General features: G+C 42.0%; 1 protein-coding gene and 1 long non-coding RNA gene across 8 annotated transcripts in view; one reads left to right on the top strand and one right to left on the bottom strand.

Annotated features, from left to right (window-relative positions):
- The window catches only part of NRG3 (neuregulin 3), a 695884-nt gene that overhangs the window by 334623 nt on the left and 336562 nt on the right, over positions 1–24699 (bottom strand). The window contains exon 2 of one of the 7 annotated variants that reach the window (XM_064430249.1): positions 9705–11151. The exons of 4 other annotated variants lie outside the window; for them this stretch is intronic. In XM_064430249.1, coding sequence (XP_064286319.1) covers positions 9705–10401 — 697 coding nt within the window. In that variant the 5' untranslated portion in view covers positions 10402–11151. Of the gene's footprint in view, positions 1–4042; positions 4095–9704; positions 11545–24699 lie in introns of those variants that run through there. 2 more of the 7 variants (XM_064430247.1, XM_064430254.1) reach the window with 2 other exon arrangements.
- Positions 9711–14551, top strand: LOC135306404 (uncharacterized). The gene is made up of 4 exons (XR_010367221.1): positions 9711–9811; positions 12375–12482; positions 12566–12663; positions 13784–14551. It is a non-coding gene; the product is annotated as an uncharacterized LOC135306404 (long non-coding RNA).

Here is a 24699-nt window from a genome sequence, read left to right on the forward strand (position 1 = left end):
CTCAATCTGTGTGTGTTCAGTTCATATTTATAGCTCCACCTTACAGCAGCAAAGCTGTGGCTGGCTACAAATCCCCTACATCTGCCAAGGTGACAGAGGACAGCTTTCCAAATGTATGCAAACACAAGGTGCAATCAAGCCTTGTAGTGTACCCAAATACTGAAATCCAGTAAGAGAAAGTGATCTTTTCAACCACCTATAAAATAACAATTATGGTATCAAACTCTTCTCCTCTTAAACATATCACACACTAGCCTTTCACCTTCACATATTCAGATTAAATCCAGCCATCCAAGAACTAAAACCTGAGAGAATTTCCTATTGCAGACAGACACTTCTAAAGCCAATTTAAAATATTAAGTTACTATTCAAGCTTTTCATTTACGACTAAGTGGGGCTCTGTAAAGAATGTGCTCCAGATATGAAAAGGTATTAGAAGCACTTCTTTCCCTTGGTGTGTTTGTAGGGAATAAGACAGAAACAAGGCAGAGGTTGTGTGTCCCCAGACGAGGCCAGCCTGGACACAGCTCACCCTGTCACCTCACCCACCCCCCTTCCTCTGTAATTCAAGGTGACAGCACATGTTCACCCTCCCCAGTAAAAATGGGACTCAGAAATCCTGTGGATGCTGCATTTTCTCTGCTGGTTTTATGATGATGGGCATCAAGCTCCTCACAGCTCAGAAGGTAATCAGTTGTGGCAAAAGTACAGCCTTCTAACAGAGGGGGTAGAAAGAGAGCCCACATGCACTCAGAAAACCTGCTGCAGAAGCACAGCCTCAGCCAGCAGCAAAAGTGTGTATATTATAAACTCAGAAACAGCACCAATGATCACTTTCACCTGTTAAGAGAGAATAATTTATAAATTGTCCTGATTTCCAATCTGTATTTTTATGAGTAACATTTTTTTAAGGATGAAAACTAATTGCAACCAACTTTATTACACTGAGATATAGCTTATAGCTGCTTATAAATATAGCTGCTTATAAATAAGCAGCTGACCCTGTGAAGTGTGTGGTATGGTCTATTATAACAAATAATAAAACAAAGATTGAAATCTAAAAGCAAAAGAAGCACAATCTGCTTAAGGAAAAAGTCATTTCTGTATGTATTTATGCATTACTTTAAGCTTTGTAGTTATTACACAAAAAAAACCCAAAAAAACAAAAACAAAAAAAAAAAACCAAAAACCCTGAGGGGATTGAACTTTTACCACTATGACCATTATGTATATGGGCCAGAATTCATCAGGCTAAAGACTAATGTGGTTTAGCTACTTATGAAATAATTATAAAAATACCTCTACCCTTCTAAATCAGGAGAACTGACACTCACCAGAATAATCTCCTCAGTAAAGTTCCTGAACCCACTGCCCAATGAACCCTGGCAGGAAAAGCACCAGAGCAGTTCAGTGCAGCTTATCTCTGGGTTTCCAACGAAACTCCCACTACTCTTTTGTGAATTCACTCACAGATTGAACAAGAAAATTAATTTTCTCTCCACACAACATTACGCTTTAAAAAAAAAAAAAACAAAACCAAACAAACTAACCAAGCAACGCCTTTGGAAGACAATTACTGGATTGTTTTTAGCAAGTATACAATCAATTCCTAGTCAAAGATACCTTAGTACTACTCTAATGACAACCCACTCAGCACTTTTACTGTAATTCACCAGGGGAGAGGAGGCAAAGATTGCCCACATTTTTTTTTAATATTCAGTGGTATTACTCAGCCACTGAGAAGGGCAGTTAGCTACAGCTCTGAGGCACCCTGAGCACACCACAGGAAATGCTATTTTCCTGTGCACTGAACTGGGAGATAGAAGTAACCATTAGCCTTGCACAACACAGCACAGTTTTCCAGGTTAGCAACACCTTTCAGTGCAACTTTCTTGGTTTTGTTAAAATCTTGATTACATTCAGAAGCAGCACAGCAAATTCAGGCTGAACATTTTCAAGCTTCCTTGTCAACCACTTGTCACTGCAGTAAAAGTACACCAGCAGCACCCTTCCAGGAGAATAACACACCTTATCTCCATCCCTGCCTTACAAGTTCTGACATCAGTGAGAATACTCAGCTCTGGAAAAGAGGCTATTTGCTATTAATACTAATTTATTGGTTTGCTGTTGCACAGTGCTATAGCCCCTCTATCTGGTAACAGCCAGCAATCAAGGCTCAGTTCTTGCTGAACTAGAATCTTGAACTTTCACAGGAATATCACTGTGAAAAGAACAATGCAAAGTTTATTTCATATTTTGGTTTCAGAAAATAATAGATCTTAAAATACATCTTGCCATCCCTAATGTTTTAGAAAGCATTTTCTATCTATAAGCTTCATGAAAAAGTCAATTTTGGCATATATGTAGCTGAGAACATAATACAGAGAAAAACTACAAAACCAGAGATTATTTCAAGAATAATGAAAAACAAAAGTCAGGAAAATAAATAGTTTAAAAGTGATGTATAAAAAGATTCACGACCCATGTGTCTTGTCACAGTCTACAGCTAAGCAACTACAGTACTCCAGAAAACAAAGATTTTACTACAGAACTCATTTCAGGCAAAGGGTAAACAGGATAATGATATATTTTTCAAGGCAGTGCTAAGAATACACACACACACAAAGAAAATGTTCTAATGGAAACTCAGTTCTAATAAGCACATTGAAATGACGTTGGCAGCTTTTAAAAAGCTGATGTACATTTACTCACACAGGCATGTTTTGCAAGCACTCACACTGCAATCTAAGACAGACGAACACATTTAATCACACAGATGTTCACATAAATTGGCCCTGATTCTGCAGATCCACAATTCCACAAAACACAAAATGCATCACTAGCACACCCTAAACTGGGCCTATAATGTTTGCAAAACTTGGCCATACAGCAATCTCCTCATAAAAAATGAAAGACTATAAACTACTTTGTTCAGCACAACATCTACACAGAATACTATCAGGATATTTTTTCCTCAATGCTTTACTATAAGAGCTATAAAATGACTCTGTGAAAGGTCTGAATTTTCATAAAAGCTAAAACAGTAGTTAGTATTTCTATGAAGAGCACCTGCCACGTTGCAGTGCTAATGTGCATCTTTCCTGTGAGAGGAAAATACAAGTGGCAGGTGGGGATGGGACACAGCTGTAGAGCCCTTAGAATTGCCAAGAGATTAATTCAAATTTTAAAAGTAAAAGAAAAGCCATAAACCCAAAGACCAACAAACAAAAAGATGTTAAAGTAAAAAGAAGAGACGTTGTAGGATTCTGGGTTGATTTTACAGGGGCCAAAGCAGAATTCAGGTATTCCAAACCAAAGCTTCAGTTTATCTTTTTACCCAGTTATATTTTTATTGGACACTGAGCCTTTTCCATACTATCTGAGCTTTCCCCAAATGTTTAACTCCTGCAAAAATTAAAAAAATAAATAAATAAAATCACTCTGAAGGAAAAAAATAAATCAGTTTGGACTTAAACTATTCAGCTTCAAAGATAATTCACTTCCTATCATGTTGAGCAACCAATTTTTATCTCCTACAGTCAACAGTCAACATATCCACACCAGAAAAAAAAAGAATGGAATCAGGGGTAATGTGTTGTATAAAGACCTGAAAGTCATGGAATCCTCCTATTTAAATGCTACAGGAGAAACACAGCTTTAGAAATCCAAAATATAGGTATTAGAGGACAGAAAAGGCAGAATACTGGAATAATTATTTTATATATATTTTAAACATTACCAGGGTAATATTGAGTACATTGAAAAACAGAAACAACCATTTAAACAGTTAGCGATAAGCATTTAGTTAATATATTTTTCTGCACTACCTCCAAATTTCACCAGGAAGAGTTGATCCAATTAGGCATTTCTTCCATGAAAAGGACATGGAAATTTGTAAGTGCAGTTGCTATTTTAATTTTCCTCGTGGCTGCTTTATTCTATCTTTTCCTCTTGAAGGCATTCTACCAAGGGACCCCAGAAACCTGTGTGACAGAAAGTAGAAACCCATTCAAAAAGCACTTGCCCACTTGTGTGCATTTACCTTCTCTGTGCTGCTGAGAGGGCACCTGAACGTTCATCTCTGTCTTGTCCAGGTTTGAAATGCCCTCTCTCCAATGAAGATGCACTTTACTCAGTGCAGTGCCTTGAGATTAGACAGCAGGGGGAAGGTACAAGTAAGAAAGCAGGTTTATGAGCTGTCCACGTTAGAAATTCAGTTATGAATTAATTTCATGAGAAAACCCAGCTGTAGTTTTGATCTGAAGCACAGCTGTCTCATCAAATGACACTTCAACCCTCACCATATTGAGGGAACTCAGTCCCTAGGAGAAATAAAACATCTCCATAACACAAAGTATTTCATTGTTCCTCCCATGTTTTGTCTTCTCTTGTAATGCAAAATAATAATAAAAAAGTACTTGTGCTTAATAGCAACAGTGACCACAAACCCTTCCACACAGAAGAAACTGAAAGAGACTTTCAAATTAAAACAGATGCACTTCAGCTTGGCACTCAGTCCAACTAGCCCCAGTGAAACCTCTGGGTTTCTTTTGTGACAAGCAGCAGAACCAAGGCAGCCAACAACTGCTCCTGGGGTTACTACAGGCTTTGAGATCCTGGAGCTCAAAAACTGGCATTGTGCAAATGCACAAATCCATGCTTGTATTTTGTGTTTGCACACACACATGCACTGTATTGCAAAGTTGTTCAAACACAGAGAAGCTCAAAGAGAAATCACCAGGCGCAGAGAAAAACAAGCCTCTGCTTTTAACAAATTTATTTATATGTGCTTGTGACCAAGTCATCCCACATGATTTTACTAGGCACTTTTCCTTGTGCAGCATGTTTACAAAACAATCACGGGAGAAATCAACAAAACCAAACACTGGTAGTTTCAGGTACTTCCTGAAAACCATATGGGCTACAAAACTGAAAGTCAAGGCCAAATCCACAGCAGTCCATGTGTTTACTGGGCTTTGCCTTCAAAGCAATGAGTCATCTGATAAATGCACTGTGCAACACTAGACACAATTCTGTAGAGACAGGTCTTTTGCTTTAATTTTTAATTTCCATTTTCTGTGGGTTTTGATAAACCATGAACATTACTTTAGCATAATCCTTTGCAATGAATCAATAGACTAATTTAATAACGGTATTCTGTTGTCAACATATAATATATCACATTATGTCCTTGGATAGATGCAAAAAAAAAGCCAAATAAAATTCAAGGCTTTGCTTTCACCAGTGATCACAGGTTAAATCAATGTAATGACAAACTCTACAGTGCCCAGAAGGATTTCCTTCAGGGTTAAAAATCAGCATGGAATAATTTCAGCCATATCCCTCCCACTCATCATGCCAGTGCTGTGCAAGCTCTTCTAGGTCATAGGATTCCAACAATCACTTTAATGAAGGGAAGAGAGATGAAATATATCTGAATAGAATCAATGTACATATCTGAGTGGGTCTTATTTAAATATTTCACTTGTTCATGAATTCAGTGATAGCTGCGCTAGTCCCTAACTATAAAGAAGATTAAAAATGGAAAATGGAATTAAGTCCAGTGTCCTCTAACTTAATTGAAACAGACAAAGCAAGTTATAGCTGTAAAATATGAGAAATAAAATAAATTACAATAACTTTTACTTTAGTGATATGGTTGCATATCTGTGTGTGTTATTTTTACCTTGATGGTAGCGTTCCTGTCAACAAGAATCTAAGACAGGAAACACAAATCTAGTCATGTCTGTGGTACTGACCGAAGGTATGTGAATAGAAAATAAGGGAGAATGAAGAAGAAGCAAATGCTCTTCAAACTCCCAGCTGTTTGTCTCAGTATTTTTTTTCAATTCAACAGCTTTTGAATCACTTAAAATTGGTAGATAACTGGCACATTAATCTCAGTTAATGCCAAAGGCACGTGCTCTGCAGTCACGTGTGCTTCCCTCGATTCAATGACAGCTCACACTCATCATGCCAAGTGTTCACAATCCATGTCATCTGCTGGCAGAAAGCTTCAGAGCTCTGGGAAGAGTAGGTCTGGTTTTACTACGGTTTGGCACCTCCCACAACACCCTCCAGTTGGTGAAAACCCCGCAGTTCCATCTAAGTGTCATCCTTAATGCGAAAAAGATATTTGAGTCAGTGCAAAATAAAACAAACAGCTTTTACCAAAATGTCAGTGCTGGTAGCAGTGCATCTGCCAGATGCTTGTTACTTGAACCCATGCTGTGCATAACAATCAGTCAGAGATATGACGAGGATAAACGACTGGACCAGAAAATCTTTAGCAGGAAATCAAACTATACTCAGACTACCCCAAAAAAAAAAAAAATGGTTGCAATTGGACTTCACAAGATATATTGATTAAGTGTTCTGTAACATCTCTTTTCTTGGTTACTGTGCATTAGTTGAGCTCCACCTGCCTGACCTCAGTTCTCTGCATTAGCCTTTGGTCATATGAACACAAGGGAAACCACAGTGCTATTTCATAGCTGAATTCACACAGGAATTCTTTTAAGTACAGTATCTCAATTTGAGGATAATAACATTACTGAAGAACCCAGAATACCATGAAAAATGCATATTGAAAAAATCAGGGCATGACTCTTTTGAAATGAAACCAATGGCTTGATAAAAATAAAACTTCGCTAGCATGTTCCAGCCTGTTGGTTGATTTTTTTGATCTGATCACAGGCTGGACTATCCTTCTAAATTAGTGATTGACTTTTACACTGAGCACTGGATGAAGAGGCTTAGGCTGAAGAGGCATGGTTCATATGTGATCATGGAAAACACACGCAGGCACAAGATACAGAGAGGGAGATTTGATGAGTAAGTGGCTTTTGCTTAGTCAGAACCTGAAGGATCTTCATCAAGAACTTTCAAAACACCTAACAGATAGCTTGACTTTGAGTGAAACACAACCAAGAATTATTGTCATTATGCACACCCACAAAAAAAGAGAGATTTCACAACATCTCCTCAAATGAATACACACACAGAGAAAAGGCTTTACCAACACTTATTCAGGTGGGCAATCATCTGGCTTTCTAGAGAGATAACTCCTGATTTGCCTTCCATTTTCCTAAGACCTGCTTTGAGCCCATTTTAACATGCTAAAACAATTAAATAAACTACAAAACAAACCAGCATAAATAAAGATAGCTGATTTTTTTCTTAAAAGCTGTGAAATGTTAAATAACCTATGACTCCCGCCCACGTATGTGCCTTGCCAAGCCAGAGGATGACACAAGGGCATGCACTATTTTGAAGGCTGGGGTGTGAGATTTATCGTGTCAGATTTGTATTCACAAAGTACAACAGGATCCATGACTTTCATTTCAATAGCAGCTGGAATAACAGGCACAGAAGGAACACGCAGCTCAACCTGGGAAATTAGGATGAATTTGTTTTTTTTTTTTAAAAATCCCTTTCTTACTGAGAGCTGTTAGTGGCAGACACAGATACTTGCTTTGGGGTCACACCGTGTCAGCAGTTCACAGCACAAAGACTGCGTTTCTCCTTTCTCTCCCCTCAGTGGATACTGCAGCCTCAAAGAATTTTACATGTATCCTTAGAGATGCTCATATGTATCAGGAGAGTACAGCTGTAGGCTTTAAAAAAATGTTCATATGCCCTACAAATTCAAATTCCTTTTTATGTAATCTATTTAATCTTCCATTAATGATAATCCCTGCTATCAATGTGCCCAAACAGGGTCAATTTCTGCTGGATTTGCACTTCTCGCATTTCCATCCTATAACCGAGCTACATTTAATGAAGGGAAACACCCTGCTGTAAAAGGTATTAGCAGCCTCCCTAAAACAAAAAAAAAAAATAGTTAGGAAGCTCTGCAACTGCCAGGAATGTCTCAAGATTGTGGTTTTTCTTCTTCCTTTGTGTGTCTTGCATAGAGGAGAGTCCTGCCAGCTGAACATTATTTATTAATCAGGACATTCCTGCCTTCTGTGCCTTGTAAGGAGACAGCCTAGAGGGGCGGAAATTGCTGTGGATTTCTCTTACATATCCAACGAGGCAGAAAGGGAAGAAAGGAAGAGATTGCAAGGGAGCATTTAGACCCCGACAGATCGCACCTGGCAAGCCCAGGCAGATACACACACGTACATCACAGCAGTTTGGAGAACCAGGTAGCATATCTGGTTGAGAGGATTGAGAATAGATATATGGATTGAAAATCTGGCTTCATTTGCTGTTTTGTTTTTAAGAAGTGCCCTATGCAGCTCCCCACACCTGAGTGAAACAGACAGCGTTGAGCTCCACAAAAGATTTTCCTTCTGGTAACTTCCAACTACCTTAGGCTCTACCTACAGAACGTGCAGGCTTGGACACACCTGTAAGGGCTGCTTCTCCCTCAATTACTGTGGCACACGCAGGCAAAACGAGCTATTGCCTCGTTAGCTCTTCTGATTTAGTGATAGTTTCATCGCAATCATCCCCAGCCATCCGCCACCTGCACACCCACCCACCCACACATACACATCCAATTTGCTGTTCCTCTCCCAATTTTGTCAATTCACAAGATCAGCTTGCACTGCCTATCCTCTCTGCCCCAGTGCTTATCAACAAACAGAATTAATTGACAAAATAAAGTTCATATCGCTTTCAAACGAATCCTCCAGCAGAACACCCCTACATTAGCATACAAAAGGGGAGCCCTTTGGCTGTAAAAGGGATTCAATTGATGTTCCCAGCAGCAGCAACTAAGAGTTAATGGAGGACACCCGGCTTTTCACTTCGTCTACTGCATCCAAGAAAGCGCAGAATACTACAATACAGTATAATTGAGCATTTCGCTAAATAGCTCCGCACAGAAGTTCTTTTGGCAAGGATTGCATTTGTCCTAAGTAACCTTTATGAGAAGCTGAAAGTTGATGCACCCAGACCAAATGAATTTTCAGCTTTAGCCCGAATCCTTAGGTTTGTGCTTGGGAGGGTGGGAAGAACCAGCCACCAAGCATCAATCGGAGAACTAGCCCCCTCCTCTGCTTAAAAAAAACATAGTCAGTTACGGCAACACGGTGCTGTGGCTACACACGGGAGCCGGCAAAGCGCTGGGATGGGTCTGCATATCCGCGGGTGCCCCGGGCTCCTTCCCGGCGGAGCTGGCCGCAGCTCCTTCGGGAGCCGGGCACTGGGGCCGAGAGAGCATCCCTGCGGAGCCCGCCCTCGCTCCAGGGGAGACGAGGGTGCGGGAAGCCAAACTCCGTCAGCAGCAGAGAAGCACATGCACAGTCCAGCCCGCACCTGCTGAAGACCGCTCTCTCCACACTGCCCCTTCGGGGGGGCCATCACCGGTCCCTCTCGCTCAGACACCCTCCCTAGCATCTCCTAAGCACCTTTCACAGAGCAGAACAGAAGAGGAAAGGGGGTCTGCAGCCTTCCTAAAACCATAATGAAAAGCAGTCTTCTCAAATGGCTGCTCCTGCCTCAACATCCATCACACAAGCAGGGAACTTGCCGGGGTAAAAAGGGGGCGCAAGCAGGGAAGGGAGAAAGAAGCGCAAACTTCGAAGCCCTCCGGCTTCCCGCACGGCAGCAACCGCACGGGAACGACACGGCGGCCGCCTCCGACCGGCGCATCGCCCCGGCCCGACCCGCGGGCGCTCGGCCAGCGCCGGCTCCGGACGGGGCGAGGCGCACAGCGAGCGGCCCGAGGGCGCGGGGCGGCGGGCGACACTTACGGGTTTTGGGGGTCGTGCTGGCCTCCGGCGTGGTGGTGGTCGACTCCTGGAAGGGGGACAAGGTCCAGGACGGCGCCGAGTCGTGGACGTAGATCTTGTAGGAGGAGGTAGCGTGTGCCGCAGTGGGCCAGGCGGGCAGCGGCGGGGTGCTGGGGGCGGCGGGCGGCGGCCGGGCGCCGCGGCCGGCGGTGCCGGGGGGGCCGCTGGCGGGCGGTGCCGTGTGCGGCGACACGGGGTGCCTGGCCGCGGTGGGCCGCGGGCCGCCCCGCGCAGGGCCGCGGGTGCCGGGGGGCCGCGGGGGAGCCCGGCTCATGGTGGTGAGGCGGGGGCTGACACGGCTGGGCGGCCGCGGCGTGGCGGCGGCGGTGGTCTCCGCGCCGCGGGGGGGGGCGGTGGGCTTGGAGAGGAAGAAGGGGTCCTGCCCCACGCCCTTGGCGTCCATCAGCTCGGTGGGGACGTACTCCTTGACGGAGCCCACCACGATCCACTTGAGCAGCATGAGGCTGAGCCCCAGACCGATGAAGCCGATGAAGAGGGGTACCACGCACAGCCACGTCTGCTGCCGGTTCCAGACGATGCAGTCGCTGCAGCGCAGCTCCCGCGGCGGCCCCCCGGCCCCATCCCCGCCCGGGCCCCCCGCCGCAGCCGCCGCCTCCGCCGCCCCGGGCGCCGCGGCGCCGGCAGCCCCCTCGCTCATCCTAGGGGCCGTCCGCAGCGCCGCCGCGGCCCCGGGGCATCAGCGCGCCGCGGCTGCCGGCGGCATGCGGCGGAGGAGAGCGGAGCGGAGGGGAGCGCGGCGCGGTGCGGAGCGGGCGGCGGGAGCGCCCCGCTCAGTCACGCCGCCGGCACGGCATGCCCCGCGCCGCGCCGCGCCGCCCCGCGCAGCCTCCCGCGGCCGCGGAGTCAGCGGGACGGCCGCGCCATCCGCCGGGCGCCCGACTCTGGAGCTGCTCGCCGCAGCCTTGTCGCTCTTCTTCTTGTGCCTCCGCTATAAGGTTTTTCTTTTCTTTTCCTTTTTTTTTTTTTTTTTTCTCCGGGTAATAAGTCGCAGGGATCAGCCTCCTCGGTTTATTTATTTTTTATCCCAAGCGTGCGGCTCCGGCGACGTGCAGGTACATTCCTTCACATTCACGCACCTTCTCGCCTTTCCTCTCCCCTCGGGGCTTGGGGGATCCTTTCTTTCCGTCTTTCTCGCCTTCCTTCCCTCCCCCGCCCGCTCGGCTCCTGCCTATGCCCGGCCGCGGCGCAGCAGCATCCCTCGGCGGCTCCGCGGGGAGGCGGCGGCGCGGCGCAGCGCACCCGCCACTCCGCGGCCCCGCGGCCAACCCGCGGCCGGCGCCGGGCCAGGGAGGCCGATCCGCGGGCGGGGCCCGGGGCAGGAGGCACGGCTCGGCACGGCTCCGCGCAGCTCCTCCGCGCCCGCGCTAAGTCCGGCCCGGCATCAAAACTCCGGCGAAAAAAAAAAAAAAAAAAGGAAAAAAAATTAATAATCCACACACACGCAAAAATAAAAATTAAGATGAAACCCTGGAGGGAAGCGGCAATGACCCAGTCGGCAAAAAAAAATATACGGATCCGGCAAGTAAATGGGCACGCAAAGGCAGCTCCTGCCAAGCTTGCAGCTTGGGCTCGATTGTGTATTCCTCTGGCAGCGCCGCGGAGGCAGGCGAGCGCGCACCGAGCAAGGCGCCTCCCACCAAAGCCTAATGGTGGTTTCTTAATGCGCACAAGATAAATAAATGATCCAGGCAAACCCCTCGGGAGGGTGTGCGCTATGGCAAACGGAGCCTAGGAGAGAAAGGAAAGGAAGGAAAAAGGAAAGAAAAGAAAAAGAAGAGCTCAAGGGGCGGGTTGCGGGGTGGGGGCGAAGTGCCGAACGCATCCTGTGGTAGCGATCCAGTGCGCTGGTGCTGCATGGCAGCAGAGACCTGTGCGCAGGGAGCGTGTGCCGCGGGGGTGGAGACAGCTCCGCCAGGGAGCCCAGCCACGCCAGGGCTCGGGACAGGCTGCTCCCACCTCGGTGCTGTCCGACAGGTGCCAACTGGCCGCATTTTGTTAGTCTTGTTTCTAATGGGATTCGCTAAAGGAAACAAAACACACCCCACCACACACCTGCAACCAAAGGTCACTTCATGCAGCAGCTGGGGAGAAAGTGATGGCACAGCACCGTACTGGAGTTGCCAGACAAGTTTTGGTGTCTTAACTACTCTGGCTTATTAGATCTACACCAAAGTTGAATTCCCAAGTTCAGTGTAGTCAACAATGGGTACTTTCACTTATTGGACAAACATTTCACCAGCTAGGGTGGGCACTGAAGGGTTAGCAGCAGTTTGCCGAAGGTGGCTTAATCCCCAATTTCAAAATTTTAGAGAATGCTCTATAGAATTATTCATGTACAGATGTTTTTAACCCTTTCTTCTGACCTGTTACCTTATTGGTGTCCTTTTCTGGTATTGATGCATAGGTATCATTTCCTTAGCCATGTATTTAAGGGTATTGATATTTCTATAGGCTAAGTGAGTGGAAAAGTTGGAAGCAATCTGTGAACTGCATTTTTTCTGCATAAAGAGACAAATAGATAAAATATTGCAACTGAAACATACCTGCTTGATTTTTTTTCTCCAGAATGAATGTTAATGCCATTTAAATTATCAATATTATATTAACTAGATACCTAGACTATTGTCTCTTCAAGAACTCCCTCTGGAGCTTGGCTGCTCCTCTAAGATAGTTCTGTGCTAACAACCATCAGGAAGATCTGTGGAAGTGGTTTATCAGGTAAGAGCACTGTTTAAACACTTCAAAAAATCCCCTCACTTTGACATTGGAAAACATGAATTTAGGTGTTTCTACTCCTTTAGTGAACAGGAAAGAGGATTAGGAGAAAGCCCTTAGAAAGTGCACATCCACAAATGGATGCCAAACAAATGAGAAAGATGGGGAAGTCTTGCAAACCCAGGTAATCTTTTTCACTGATTTTATGGAAACCTGGACCCAGGTGCTTTCAGTTGTGAGTGCCTGTCCTACAAAGTTCTCACCTTCCTTGTAAGCTTGGAATACCTTTGTCCTGCTGTGTGCTTTGTGTTGCCTTTGCAAATGTCCTTCAGCTCCTGCCTCTTCCATAACCATATTGCAGTTCACTAAGCCCAGTATGAATCACTCTGTTTTCATCCTCAAATAATTTGTACGTGCTTCTTGGAAGAACAAAAATGTTTTACAACACTTACATGACAGAGAGCCTTTATTTTTCTCACGACTATGTCCTGAACTCTTTCAGAGTTTTCTAAGTCTCAACTGCACTTCTTCACCCACTAAGATTTTCAAGATATCAGCTCCTAAATTTTGCAGTGGTTCTAATGGAAGACATGAGGAAGTGATACCATTAAGATCACTCAAGTGTAGCCATTTATTTAATATTGGAGGACTTCCTGTATTATTTTCAGGCTTCTTTTCTTACAATTTCCCATTCTTATTGAGGGTTGATGAACTATCCTTGAAATTGACTATGGAATGCTTTCAATGTGCCTTACTTGAGTGAATTACTTAAAACCACCCTGATACGTAAATTAAGTTCCTACCAATGACTATTAGCCTCTTGAAAAAAATACTTTGGTCTAAAAATGTGAAATGGATCTTGATGCAAGAAACTTCCCTTAACCTCATAGTAAATGCAAATGTATTTCAAATAGGTTATCCTACAGTTAGGAAAAAAAAAGTCATTCATCTAGACAGACATCTTAATGAAGGCAATGTCTTCCTGTAATACCTTAGTCATGAGTTAAAATGTTATGATGTATACAAAAACACAGTCTATTAATGCTTTTAGGTTATTTCTCTGTCCTTAAAAATTAATATTCAAATCATAATCAGTTTCTCAAATCAGCCCACTCCTGTTAAACTGAATCTGTTCCATGCATTAATTCTAATTTACGTAGGTATTTGGTAGCTCTCACTTGCATTTCTTCCTACTCATTTTGTATCATAGCCCAACTCCTTTACTTTTTCTGGAAATATGTTTATCACGATCAGAAAACAATATGTAATTTGTTTTTCTTGACTTTTCTTCATAATATGCAAAGAAATCTGTACTATCTCCTTGAGGACATCTGTGACTGGAGCGGATTAAAATTACTTATCTAGGATGGAGTCAGAAGTGGTATTTTCCTAAGGACGGGAGTGACACAGCGTGTAACAGGTACACCATTTATGCAGGTATCCCTTTGTTTGTCACGGGGGTTCTGCTCTGGCTGTCAGTAGGCATGGCCCAGCTAATGGTTGTGCTAAGGGCTGCTGTTCCTGCTTGGCTTCACACATGCCTACAGCCACTATTTCACATAATGAAAGGTAATGGGTGAGTTAAAGGAGTTAGATTATTCCTTAACTGTTATCATGGCATCAGATATAAAAACCTCAGGATAACTATCCTTGGAAGAGCCAGCAAAAGAAGCAGAAATTCAAATTTGGAAAATTGGAGCTATGAAATGGAGTTACATCCATTTCAGCATGTAAACAATATGCATGTGGGATGCTTATATCCCAGTCCTGCATACACACAGAGTTAAAAGCCCTTCTTTCCTCCCCAGCTTTACAAAACACTGAAGACCTTCCTTGTTATCTCATGTATCATCTGAAGTTTTAAGCAACAAAACCTCCACAGTTACTTTTCTTTATGGTGTAATCAGCTCCTGAGAGCAAAACCAGTCTAGAAATTGAGTTGCTTCAGTACCCACCTCACCTGCTGTGTTCTGGTACGTCAGCAGGTGGATGTGGTGAATAAAACAGAATTTCCCAAAGGATGCCTGAATTAGGGCTGGTTATATAAATAGGTGTTACGCTGCTTCCCAAACTAGGCCATTTGAATATTCTTTACTTAAGTTTTTCTCTTAGCTTTCACCCAGCTCAGCTACATCACACAGATGCATGTGGCCAGCTCACAGGTGGGGAAAACCTTGCTGGCATTTGTCTGAGGTCAGCATGTAAGTGTACTCCCTGTTCCAGGTGAAATGCACAGCCAGCATTCCGTTCTCCAGTGCTCAGAACTGGAGTCTCCTCCCCGTGCCCATTGCTAAAACAGCCACTACACGAGACAGACCAAGCTCTACTCAGCCATCACGTCCTCAGGGCGCTTGGGCCAGGGTCCTGTTTGTGATGTGGTACCTAAAGTACCACTCAAAGTTCCTTTGAGTCCTTACTCAGGGTGTTGCTCGTCTACATTGTGTCAGGCAGGTGTGAGTTGAGGGACACTTCGTGTTGGGTTAAGGAGAAGAGGCTGCTCTCCCTCACTGCAACATAAACTCTGAATAACAGCCCCATGGTTAAATTAATTGGACAAAAGAGACCTATCCTGTCACACGGTGCTCCTCCTCAACAGCCATCAGCCCCAGGTGACTCAAGGCATGTGTAGCCAATCTGCAAATGCCCAGGCTGCCACTAAATGTTTAGAATTACACTTGAACATGCACCAATTAATATATACAATTCAAGTATTTATCTTGGCATGGTTTGTGATGATGAAATGAAATATGATGCGATATTAACAAAAAATCCCACACCCCACATCCTACAAAACATGCATTTGTAAACCAAATACTTTCCTTGGAGGAAGAAATATATTGCTGTATAACTGAAATCCTAAATGCCTGACTTACTTTTTATCAAACTGAATTTTCAATATTCTCTGCTTTTAACTGACCATAAATTCTAAGGATTTCAGTGGGATAAATTCTGCTTGGCAAGTACTTTTTAAATTCTGATTTTAGACGTATTGTATCAGTCCCTTAAGAACACACTTAATAATGATTTCAGACTGAGAAATATAGTGACTAGTCTTAACAATGCCCTTGTGACATACTGAAGCCACTGCAGCATAAGAGAAATGAATATATTACTCTTCAAGCCTTTGTAACCCCTGAGATTTTTATCAGGAACATCAATTTAGGATGCCAGAGAAAGAAATAATTGAAAGCAAACATGAAAATGCCATCACAAGTGCTTGCTCCAAAGCGTGATGGAGTCAGCAGAAATCTCTCAGTATACTGCCGTCTATCTTGGACTGAGCCCTAAATCAAAATTCACAACTTTCCAAGATCTGTGACAAAAGGTTGACAACAGCAGGTGGGAAAGACTATGAAGCAGTCATTAATAGAAAAGAAAGTTAAAATTATTTACTATGATGACTTATTTCCAAATATTTCCTGAAAATCTACACTTTTTCCATCCCAGTAAGGATGCCTGATCCCACTTAAAGAAAAAAAGTGAATATATATAATATTTCAGACTTTGACATCTTTCAGTTTTCAGTTAAACATTCTTTGCTGCCCTATGTAACTTCTACCCAGTGCAGAGAACACTGCTGCTATGTGTTACTTGCTGGATATTTTGGATGTCAGATTTAGGAGGTTCAGCAGTTCTGCAGGAACTTCTTCAAAGCTGCCCTGAATGTCCAGAAAAGCAACAGGTAGAAAACAGGTAGAAAAAGCCAAGGGGAACAATCTCCTCATCCTTCACATGAAACAAAGGGAGTTCATTCTGTCAAACTTAATGGAAATAATTTTGTGGCATCCATCCTTACAGTTATATTTGAATGACCCTTTGAAGTAGAAAAAGCCCACAGGAACTCATAATTCTCATAGCTTAATCAGGAAGAAAAACTAGATCTTTCATCTTTAAAGCTTTGAGACATCCATGAAATCAGTCAAATTTTCCAAGCACTTCAACTCTTCAGAGATTTCAACTATGAAGGAAAAACATGGATTTTTTTCCTTCAACAGAAGAGTCAGAAAAAACTTTTTTCTTAGTGCCCCTGCTTTACTCTGAGGAACTTTTCTGTAACTAGCTACACCAGCATGAAGAGTTACGGAAAATAAATCAGATGGGTTTATCACTGCTGTGCATTTGAGAATGTATTTTTGTATGACTTGGGTGTGCATGTGTAAGTCTATGGGACCTGATAAGATGCCCCGAGGGCCCTGAGGAAATTGACTGATGTGGTTGCCAAGCCACTCTCGATGATATTTGAGAAATCACAGCAGCCAGGTACAGTTCCTGACTGGAAAAATGGAAACATCGCACCCATTTCAAAATGGATAAAAAGGAGGAATCTGGGGACTACTGCCCTGCCAGCCTCCTCTCCGTGATTGTGGAACTCCTCCTAGGAGTTATGCTAAGGCACATGGGCAGGGAAGTGATCCAGGACAGCTTCACCCCGAGCACATCTGCCCTGAAGATGAGGATGGACCAAGTCTCCTGTGAAGAAAGGCTGAGAGACTGGTTCAATCTGGAGAAGAGCCAGGGAGACCTCACTGCAGCCTTTCAGCACTTAAAACAGACAGAAGATGGGAAGAGACATTTTAGCAGGGCCTGCTGTGATAGTGGGAATGGTTTCAAACCAAAAGAGAGTAGCTTTAGACTGGACCAAAGGAAGAAATTTCCTCCCCTGAGGATGGTGAGGCACTGGAACAGGTTGCCCAGAGAGGTATGGGATGCCCCATCTCTGGAATAGGCCAGGCTGGAAGGAGCTCTGAGCAGCCTGGTCAAGTTCAAGATGTCCCTGCTCACTGCAGGGGAACTGGAACAAACAACCTTTAAATGTCCCTTCCAACACAAACCATTGTATGATTCTGTGATTTTCATTTAACTGCACATGGACAGACACCAGGGGCAGGACAATAAGGAATAAAACAATGCCCAGAGCAAGACAGCTGCTGAATAAATATTTCAAAGAGAACAACTGATGGAAAATTAAATGATAAATATCTATATTTAAAGCCGTGTAAAAAAAATTAAGAATGTACTCTGGAAATTTTAGGCTTTTGAAACCCATAGAGTTATCAACAGGCAAACTTGCAACCCCACCAGGTTGGAAAGGAGATTCTTTTTTTAAAAAAAACTAGGATTCAACTTTAAACTAATTAATTGCCAGCGTACAAGTCTATCCTCCCACTTACAGACACTGTAGGTGTTAACATTTATTTGTCCAATGGAAAACTAGAGATGCATGAGCTAACCTAAAATCCCAGGTAGTAATTCTAAATCATAGTACTCTATTTCTTTGTGTGCACTATGACTACATTGATGCACAGCCTTTGTCATGGTAGTTATTCTCTACAGCTCAATAATCAGGGATTTAATATTTAATAAGCAATATAATGCCAGTAACAATATACCTTGCATACTCTGATGTTTTAATAGTGGTAAGCATGATAAACAAAGAGATATAAGGTTTATTGAAAGAGTTTGTTTTGTTTTGTGGTTTTCTTGTAGCCTTTTTTTCACCAGACCAGCTGAGCTAGTTGGCTGAAGAAAACAAACTTTCAGTCACACAAGGCTTTATTTTAAATGCTTTCTTTCCTGACAAAATTACATTTCTAATGTCACTAACAGATCTAAAGGGAGAGCAGCAAAGCTTTTAGAAATGTGTTTGTATGTATATCAATGTAGACACGTATTGGTGTGGAAATGTGGATCTATTTGAGAAGGAAATGTTAAAGCTGTGGAGTAAACAGAATATGTGAATTTGTCCCTTGGCTGTGGAGCAAAGCTCTGTGACTTTGTCCCATTTGGTACCAAAGCAGACACCAATCAGCTACTAAGAGATCCAACAGCTCAGTTTTGCATACAAATATAAATATGCAAATATTCCTGGGTCTAGAAGAAACATAATGCAGAACCACTTTATTGAATCATATTTTAAGGTCAAATTAAGCATCCATGGCCCACCAGGAGATTCTGCCAGTCAGAAATTGAAGCACGTCTCTCACCATCAACTGGGATGCATGGAGGAACCCTAAACGAGACGGCTTTAAAATGTGGGGGTTTTTTTGAGAACAAAATCATGTAAGCTCCCAATCTCAAATTGGGACCAGAATTTTTGCATCTTTTTTCTGTGCAAAGGGAAGATTTTTATTTAAAACAGCTGTCATCAAAGCTGTCACACTGCTCAGCTACTCATTTGTTCTACACAGCCATTCACATTTTCCTTCATCTCTTTTGAGAAATTGAACCTTTTTAAGGTTAACCTCTCTGGTCACTCAATCTCTCTATAATCAGAGAATCAAGCTCAGCAGAATGGTAAATCTGTACTCAGAGGTCAGAAATTAAGATTTCAAACTTTATAGCTCCCTCATCATCCAAACCTGTGGTCAGGGAATTATGAGTGTCCCCAAGGTCTCTCATAAGCTGCTCTCTTCTGCTATTTCTTCACTTCCTAGAATTTAGTACAGCATAACAACCTCCACAATGCAGCAAAATATTGTTCAAACACTAGTGCTTTAAATCTTCATTTTCGTTGTTTATCTGGACATCTTGTATAAAGCATCTGTGTCACAAGTGCTGCAGAGCATCTGTTTCCATTAAAATTACTGGTGAATTGTGTGAATTCTGTGTAAACCTAACTTGCACAAATTGATGTGCCTGAAAGAAAGGTCTAACTTAATTTCTATAATTGTAAAAGTCCAGGTGGAGTTTCTATCCTCCCTCTGAAGGTAAGGAAAGATCAGCTTATAGATTTCATTACTTCTGCACTCTTGAGGATATGCCCTAGAATCAGATGTTCTGCACAGAGCCCTCAAATTCAGCCTCAATTCCTCAACCCCGCTGTGCAAGCCAAGTTGCACTGACATTACAAGAAATTTTCCCAAGCAGCTGGTGACAAGCAGCTTTCTAATAGAAAATTGCTCCTAAAAATAAATTTGCTGCATCTATAGATTCCAAAGTATACGTAGGCATGTATACAAAGAACAGAAAATCTCTAACCTTTGGTCTGAGAAAACCAACTACATCTCATAAACACAGAGATATCCTAGTTTTTGTAAATTTATCTTTCAGTCACTGTCTTCACTGCCTGATTTTGCACAAACTGTCCTTTAATACTGAGCTGTCTTTCTATTCCATAATGAGGAAGCTTTTAATGATTAAGAATCCTTTTAATTAAGCAGTGATATAACTTTTTGATTAAGCAGTGATATAATTTCACCACCATGGTCGCAGCATTCATTCTTAGGAGGTAACATACCTCCTGGTATGGCAACATATCTCCTGGGTGTCTGGCCTCTGGTCCTTGCTTTATCTCCTGCTTGTTCATCCTAAAAGCTTATTTTGATTTAGTTAGAAAAAAAATCAGGCAGGCAAACATACACATAGCTGTACACAGTCCGACTCCCTCCACAGCACTCTGCTTACACACAAGTGAGATAAAAATTACTTCTAAGATGAAAAGCACTTTTCATCTTGAGACCCCATTTCCTATCACATAGAACTTTCCAAAAATATGTTACTTTTGAGATATATGCGATTTCAACACTAGCAATGCCAGCTGAAGTGGGAACTTTAGAAGAAATGTTAAGCTCAATCAGTTTGATCATTAAAGTTATGCAAATGGAAAAACACATCCCTTCCTTTTCAACTTTGCTACATTTTAGTTGCAGTCATAAGATTCAAGAAGTGAGGATGGTGTTTAAATGTCAGAAGCTTGACAGCATCTTAGCACAGTCCCAGCTGTGGTCAATAGCAGAGCTTCTCTGTATTTCAACAGGAACATGATTTTACTCACAGTCTTCACAGAGCAGCTGAGAACTGGCTCAAGTTTAATCGTGAAGCTGTAGAGATTACTTGTCTGTAGGCAGCAGATTTCACTGCATACTAGGAGCTCAGGAAGTTCTGAAGCAAAATGTGCTAACCCAAGGCAGTGCTAGCAGGACAGGCTCGCACTGCACGTCACAGATGTCACTGTTAATGCTCACTGTGGGTCTCGCTGTCCTGCAGCAAATGCCAGGTTCCTTGGCAGGAGAGCGTGCTGCTGCAGTGTCCTCCAAGAGGTTTATCTCTGAGGCAGCTCCCACTGTCTACCCATTTCACATAAGAACAATAAGTTGTATACATAGTGTGTAAACTCCTCAGGAAGGGCTCAGGACCTGTGCTGCAAAACATCCCCTCTAAAGCCAGCAGAAGTGTTCCTGCTTAAGCAGAGAACTTCCCTGAATTATCGCATGGGGGGTTCCTTTCCTGTGACATTCTAGGTCTTTACTTACTGAACCAAAAAGATTTTTAATTAGAAATTATTTTCTTCATTAAAAACCAGTAGGATAAGGAGAGTTGCCATTTGATGAAATGCAATTCTCCTATCATCTTTCTTACCCCAAAGAGATTTTTAGTTTGGCTGTTATTGTGTCTGCTTCATTTTTAAAAACCTACATAAGCAAACAAAAAACAACCAAAAAAGAAGTTGAATTATAAACAGGAAAATTCTGAAGAACAAATTTTTGAAATCATTGCTCCAACATATGACCTATGGCAGTGCAGTAATTTAGTCTCATGTTTTATACTTAGTCTATTGAATTAAAGAGATCTTTCTTATTAATATAGAATATTTTATATTCTTATTATCAAGCTGCTATGAACTTTGCAATTTGGTCAAGTAAATCAGATCTACTGTAAGAGCCAAATATTGACATGTCTACACAATCTGAATTACCTATTAGCTCACAAGTGACCATGCTCACTATTTTTATAAAATAACAAGAGACTTAAATTACTCAATTTTAAATGTAAAGTCCTCATCTCTCTGAGAATCCTGAGGCACATTGAGAAGATAAATCTATGGCCAAGGTAGCTGAAAACAAAAACTAACCAGAAAGATAGAGAGAAAAAGAAAATTTAAGAACAGATTAAAACTGAGAGCAAGAGTAATTGCAATCTCTTTTTTTTTTTCCTTTCCTGAAGCCACGCAGGTGAGATTTTATATTAAAATACTGTACAATATACTCAGGTATGAAGAGCTTGCATTTTTATTTTAATTTGTTTTCCTTCAGGTTCAGAATTACCAGCAAAGAAAATTGCTCTAATTGCAATGCTTTGCATACAAATAGTGATTATAGCTTAGTGGATTGTTAGGACACGACACTGCACAACTTATTAGATCAAACTGAGTGAAGCTTACACCATAGCAATTTTTAAATGTAGGTAAAGCAAGTTAAGATCTCTCAGAAAATCTAAATATTTATGACCCAAAATTATGGGTGTCAACCTGCCAGGCACATTACCTGATCCCTGATTCAGAACTATGAAATAATCATAGGGAAAAGCTGCCACAATATAGGATGTCATTAAAACCCGACAGCAGCAAAATCAATTTTAATTAGATCCCAAGAAATGAATATGTAGAGACCAAAAGCCTTTCTTCAATATATTAATACAGATTTTTTACTTGGTTAGTTTTATGGAATTCATCAAAGGGATGCTGAGTGACTGAGAAGGTGCGCATGAAAGCACTGAGATAGTGAATTGCATACAGAGGTATTTCTACATTTCTAGATATTTATTTTTATTCTAATGAATACTCTCATAGAGAATACAAATATGTGGAGAACAGCACAGCTCTCTAAGGTTGTACATTCAGGATGAAGTACCTCAACCTACTACTTATGACCAAATTGTAATTGTCCATAAGAAAACAAGGTTGGGCACTTCATGTACTAGAAGTTGCCATTTCCTAACTATTACTTAGGTTCCAGTTACAGTGGATATATACTGGATTTTACAGATTACTAGTATTATAGCAGAAATTACTTGGGTTCTGGCCCATTATTTAAATCCAAGCACCATTTTTCTAAAACTAAATTACAGTGTATGTTTCCTAAAGTGCAGATCACAAATCTAGCTAGTGGCAGAGATTCTAATGGGCATGTTTATTTTTTCCCCCTGAAGTTTAAATTTCTGGTTTATAGTAAAAAAAAGAAGCTCTTCTGTTGTTGTGTGCCAGTGATGATGGAATAATGGGTTAGGTCAGGCACTGTCAGTGTATGGAGGAGTGGGTGAGGTGATGAGACAGGTAATCTCCTCCAGCACTTCAGCATTTCTTGTATCCTGCAAAGCAGTTTAATCTCAAATATTTCCTAGTTTGTAGACTACAATGATTATATACTTTGTTTATACACTGTCATCTTCACTTTTTAATAATTCCTGACAGTAATAAAAGACTCCAGGAGGTAACAGGAAAAGCTTGAAGCAAGATGCAGCTGAAAATGCCCTTAAATGCTTTCCATAGTCCCACCTTTCCTGCCCAGCTCTGTTTCACCACACAGCTGCAGCCTGGATGCTCTTGTGAGCCACTCACAGTACACATCTAGCTCAAGGCACGGAGCCTGCACAGTTAACATTTTGGTATCTGTACAACTCGTGGAAAACTCAGGTTTCCAATTGCATTGTCGAATACATACTGTGTTTTAAGGAAAGGTGGAAATAAGTGTATGGAACTAGTGCATTTTGGCACAGGGAATAGTTTAAAAAACACAAAAACAACAACAACAAAAAAAACCAAACCAAAAGAAAAAAAACCCAAACAAACAAACAAACAAAAAAAAAACCACCAAAAAAAAAACCCCAAAACCAACTGCAACATTCTCTCACCATCTAGGAAATCATGGTCATTCTTTCCTGTAAAAAATGACGGTGCTGGAACTGTAATATCTAGTCAACCAAATCTCAGCCCTCAATTGAGTTAAATCAGTCTTTCTCCACTGGTTGTATGACCTACTAACCCTAAAAGCAGTGCTGTTGCCAAATAAATCACATATGCTCTGAGGAATGCAACTGAGACAGAAGACAGATAAAACTGTGACATGTTGAGAACAAGAAAAAATTTTATAATTAATATTTGTTAAAATATATTTTTTATGAATGCAGGTGAGCTGTTTTTTTTTTTTTCTTAAAAAATAAATTTGTGGATTAATCAGGATTTCAGTGATACTCTGTACCAATGCTGTGGGAATCCTCCTCATCAAAGCTCACAGGTGGGCTATTAATGTGTCCACAAAATATGATGTGAGTGTGTCTACACAGCTCAAAGATAGACACAGCAGACCAAGATCCCCCTGTTAGCAGAGGAAGGTTTTAGCCATTTAAGAGGGTGAGCAATCAGTAGGAAACAAAAATTAAATGAAAGCAGCCTAATGATAGAAGGATACTCTGAAATACATTAGCCAGTATTACACAATGGATCTCTTGGCTTGCACAGTAGACTGATACTCTAAAATAAAAAGACATAGGTAGGACAAGAAGTTGATGGCAGATTTTGAGTTTCCTATTCTTTTATAGTTTACTTTTGACACTCTGTGCCTAAATTTCTGATTCATAACATTTTTCTTTTTTTTTTCTTGTTTAATTTAACCTCATGGTGAAAAGCCTCTGAGGATGGTGGTGGATGAGAGCTGCTTCTTTGGGAAACAATCAAAAAATAGGGCTGCAGAAACTCGTTTCTATGACCTAACATGAGTCTGGAGAAATCCAGATGAGGTGCTTTGCCTAGTAACATGCAAAATCAGTGTGGTCCGTCTGGTAAGTGCCAGAACACAGGAGGTCTCTCCCAATACATATCACTTGAGGGGCTGTAGGGGGTTCACATCAGCAATTCTGTCCCAGACATCTAGAGCATTACTGCAGGCCTGTTTGCAGAATTATTCCAGAGCTGGACAATGATGAGAATGTAACATGGAAACAGTTTTCTTGATTTCATTGTAATTGGTCCCAGGCTCAGAATAAAACTCAAGCTTATGTACTTAATTTACCTAATTGCCTTGCTGTATGAGGCCTCTGTACTTAAATTGTTAGCATATCATCCTGACAGGCTGTAAACTATAGCTTTATATCAGCGAATAAATGTAAAAGTATTGATGTACAGTCTGCCACTGCGGAACACTGTGTAATTTACACATCCATTATGCAGCCACAAACACATAGATCCATATCTTCCTGAGCAGCTCTATCCAAGCTGTCTAGATTTTAGCCAGTGCTGCCCATTTATTCTTAAATCACTTGTGCTAGCATTGTTTTAACACCCTCAGAAGACAGGTTTGACAGAGCGATCCAAAAAGTCATCTGACTGTATCTCATATCCAGGTTGCATCTAACACTGAAGGAATTTGTTTGGCAGAAATTCATTATTAAGAAGGCATTTACTGTTTTCCTTCCTCTCCCTCTCTTTGCCCCTTTTCCTTCCCAT

Source organism: Passer domesticus, chromosome 8, assembly GCF_036417665.1.
Source record: "Passer domesticus isolate bPasDom1 chromosome 8, bPasDom1.hap1, whole genome shotgun sequence".
In the NCBI taxonomy this organism is placed as follows: Eukaryota; Metazoa; Chordata; class Aves; order Passeriformes; family Passeridae; genus Passer; species Passer domesticus.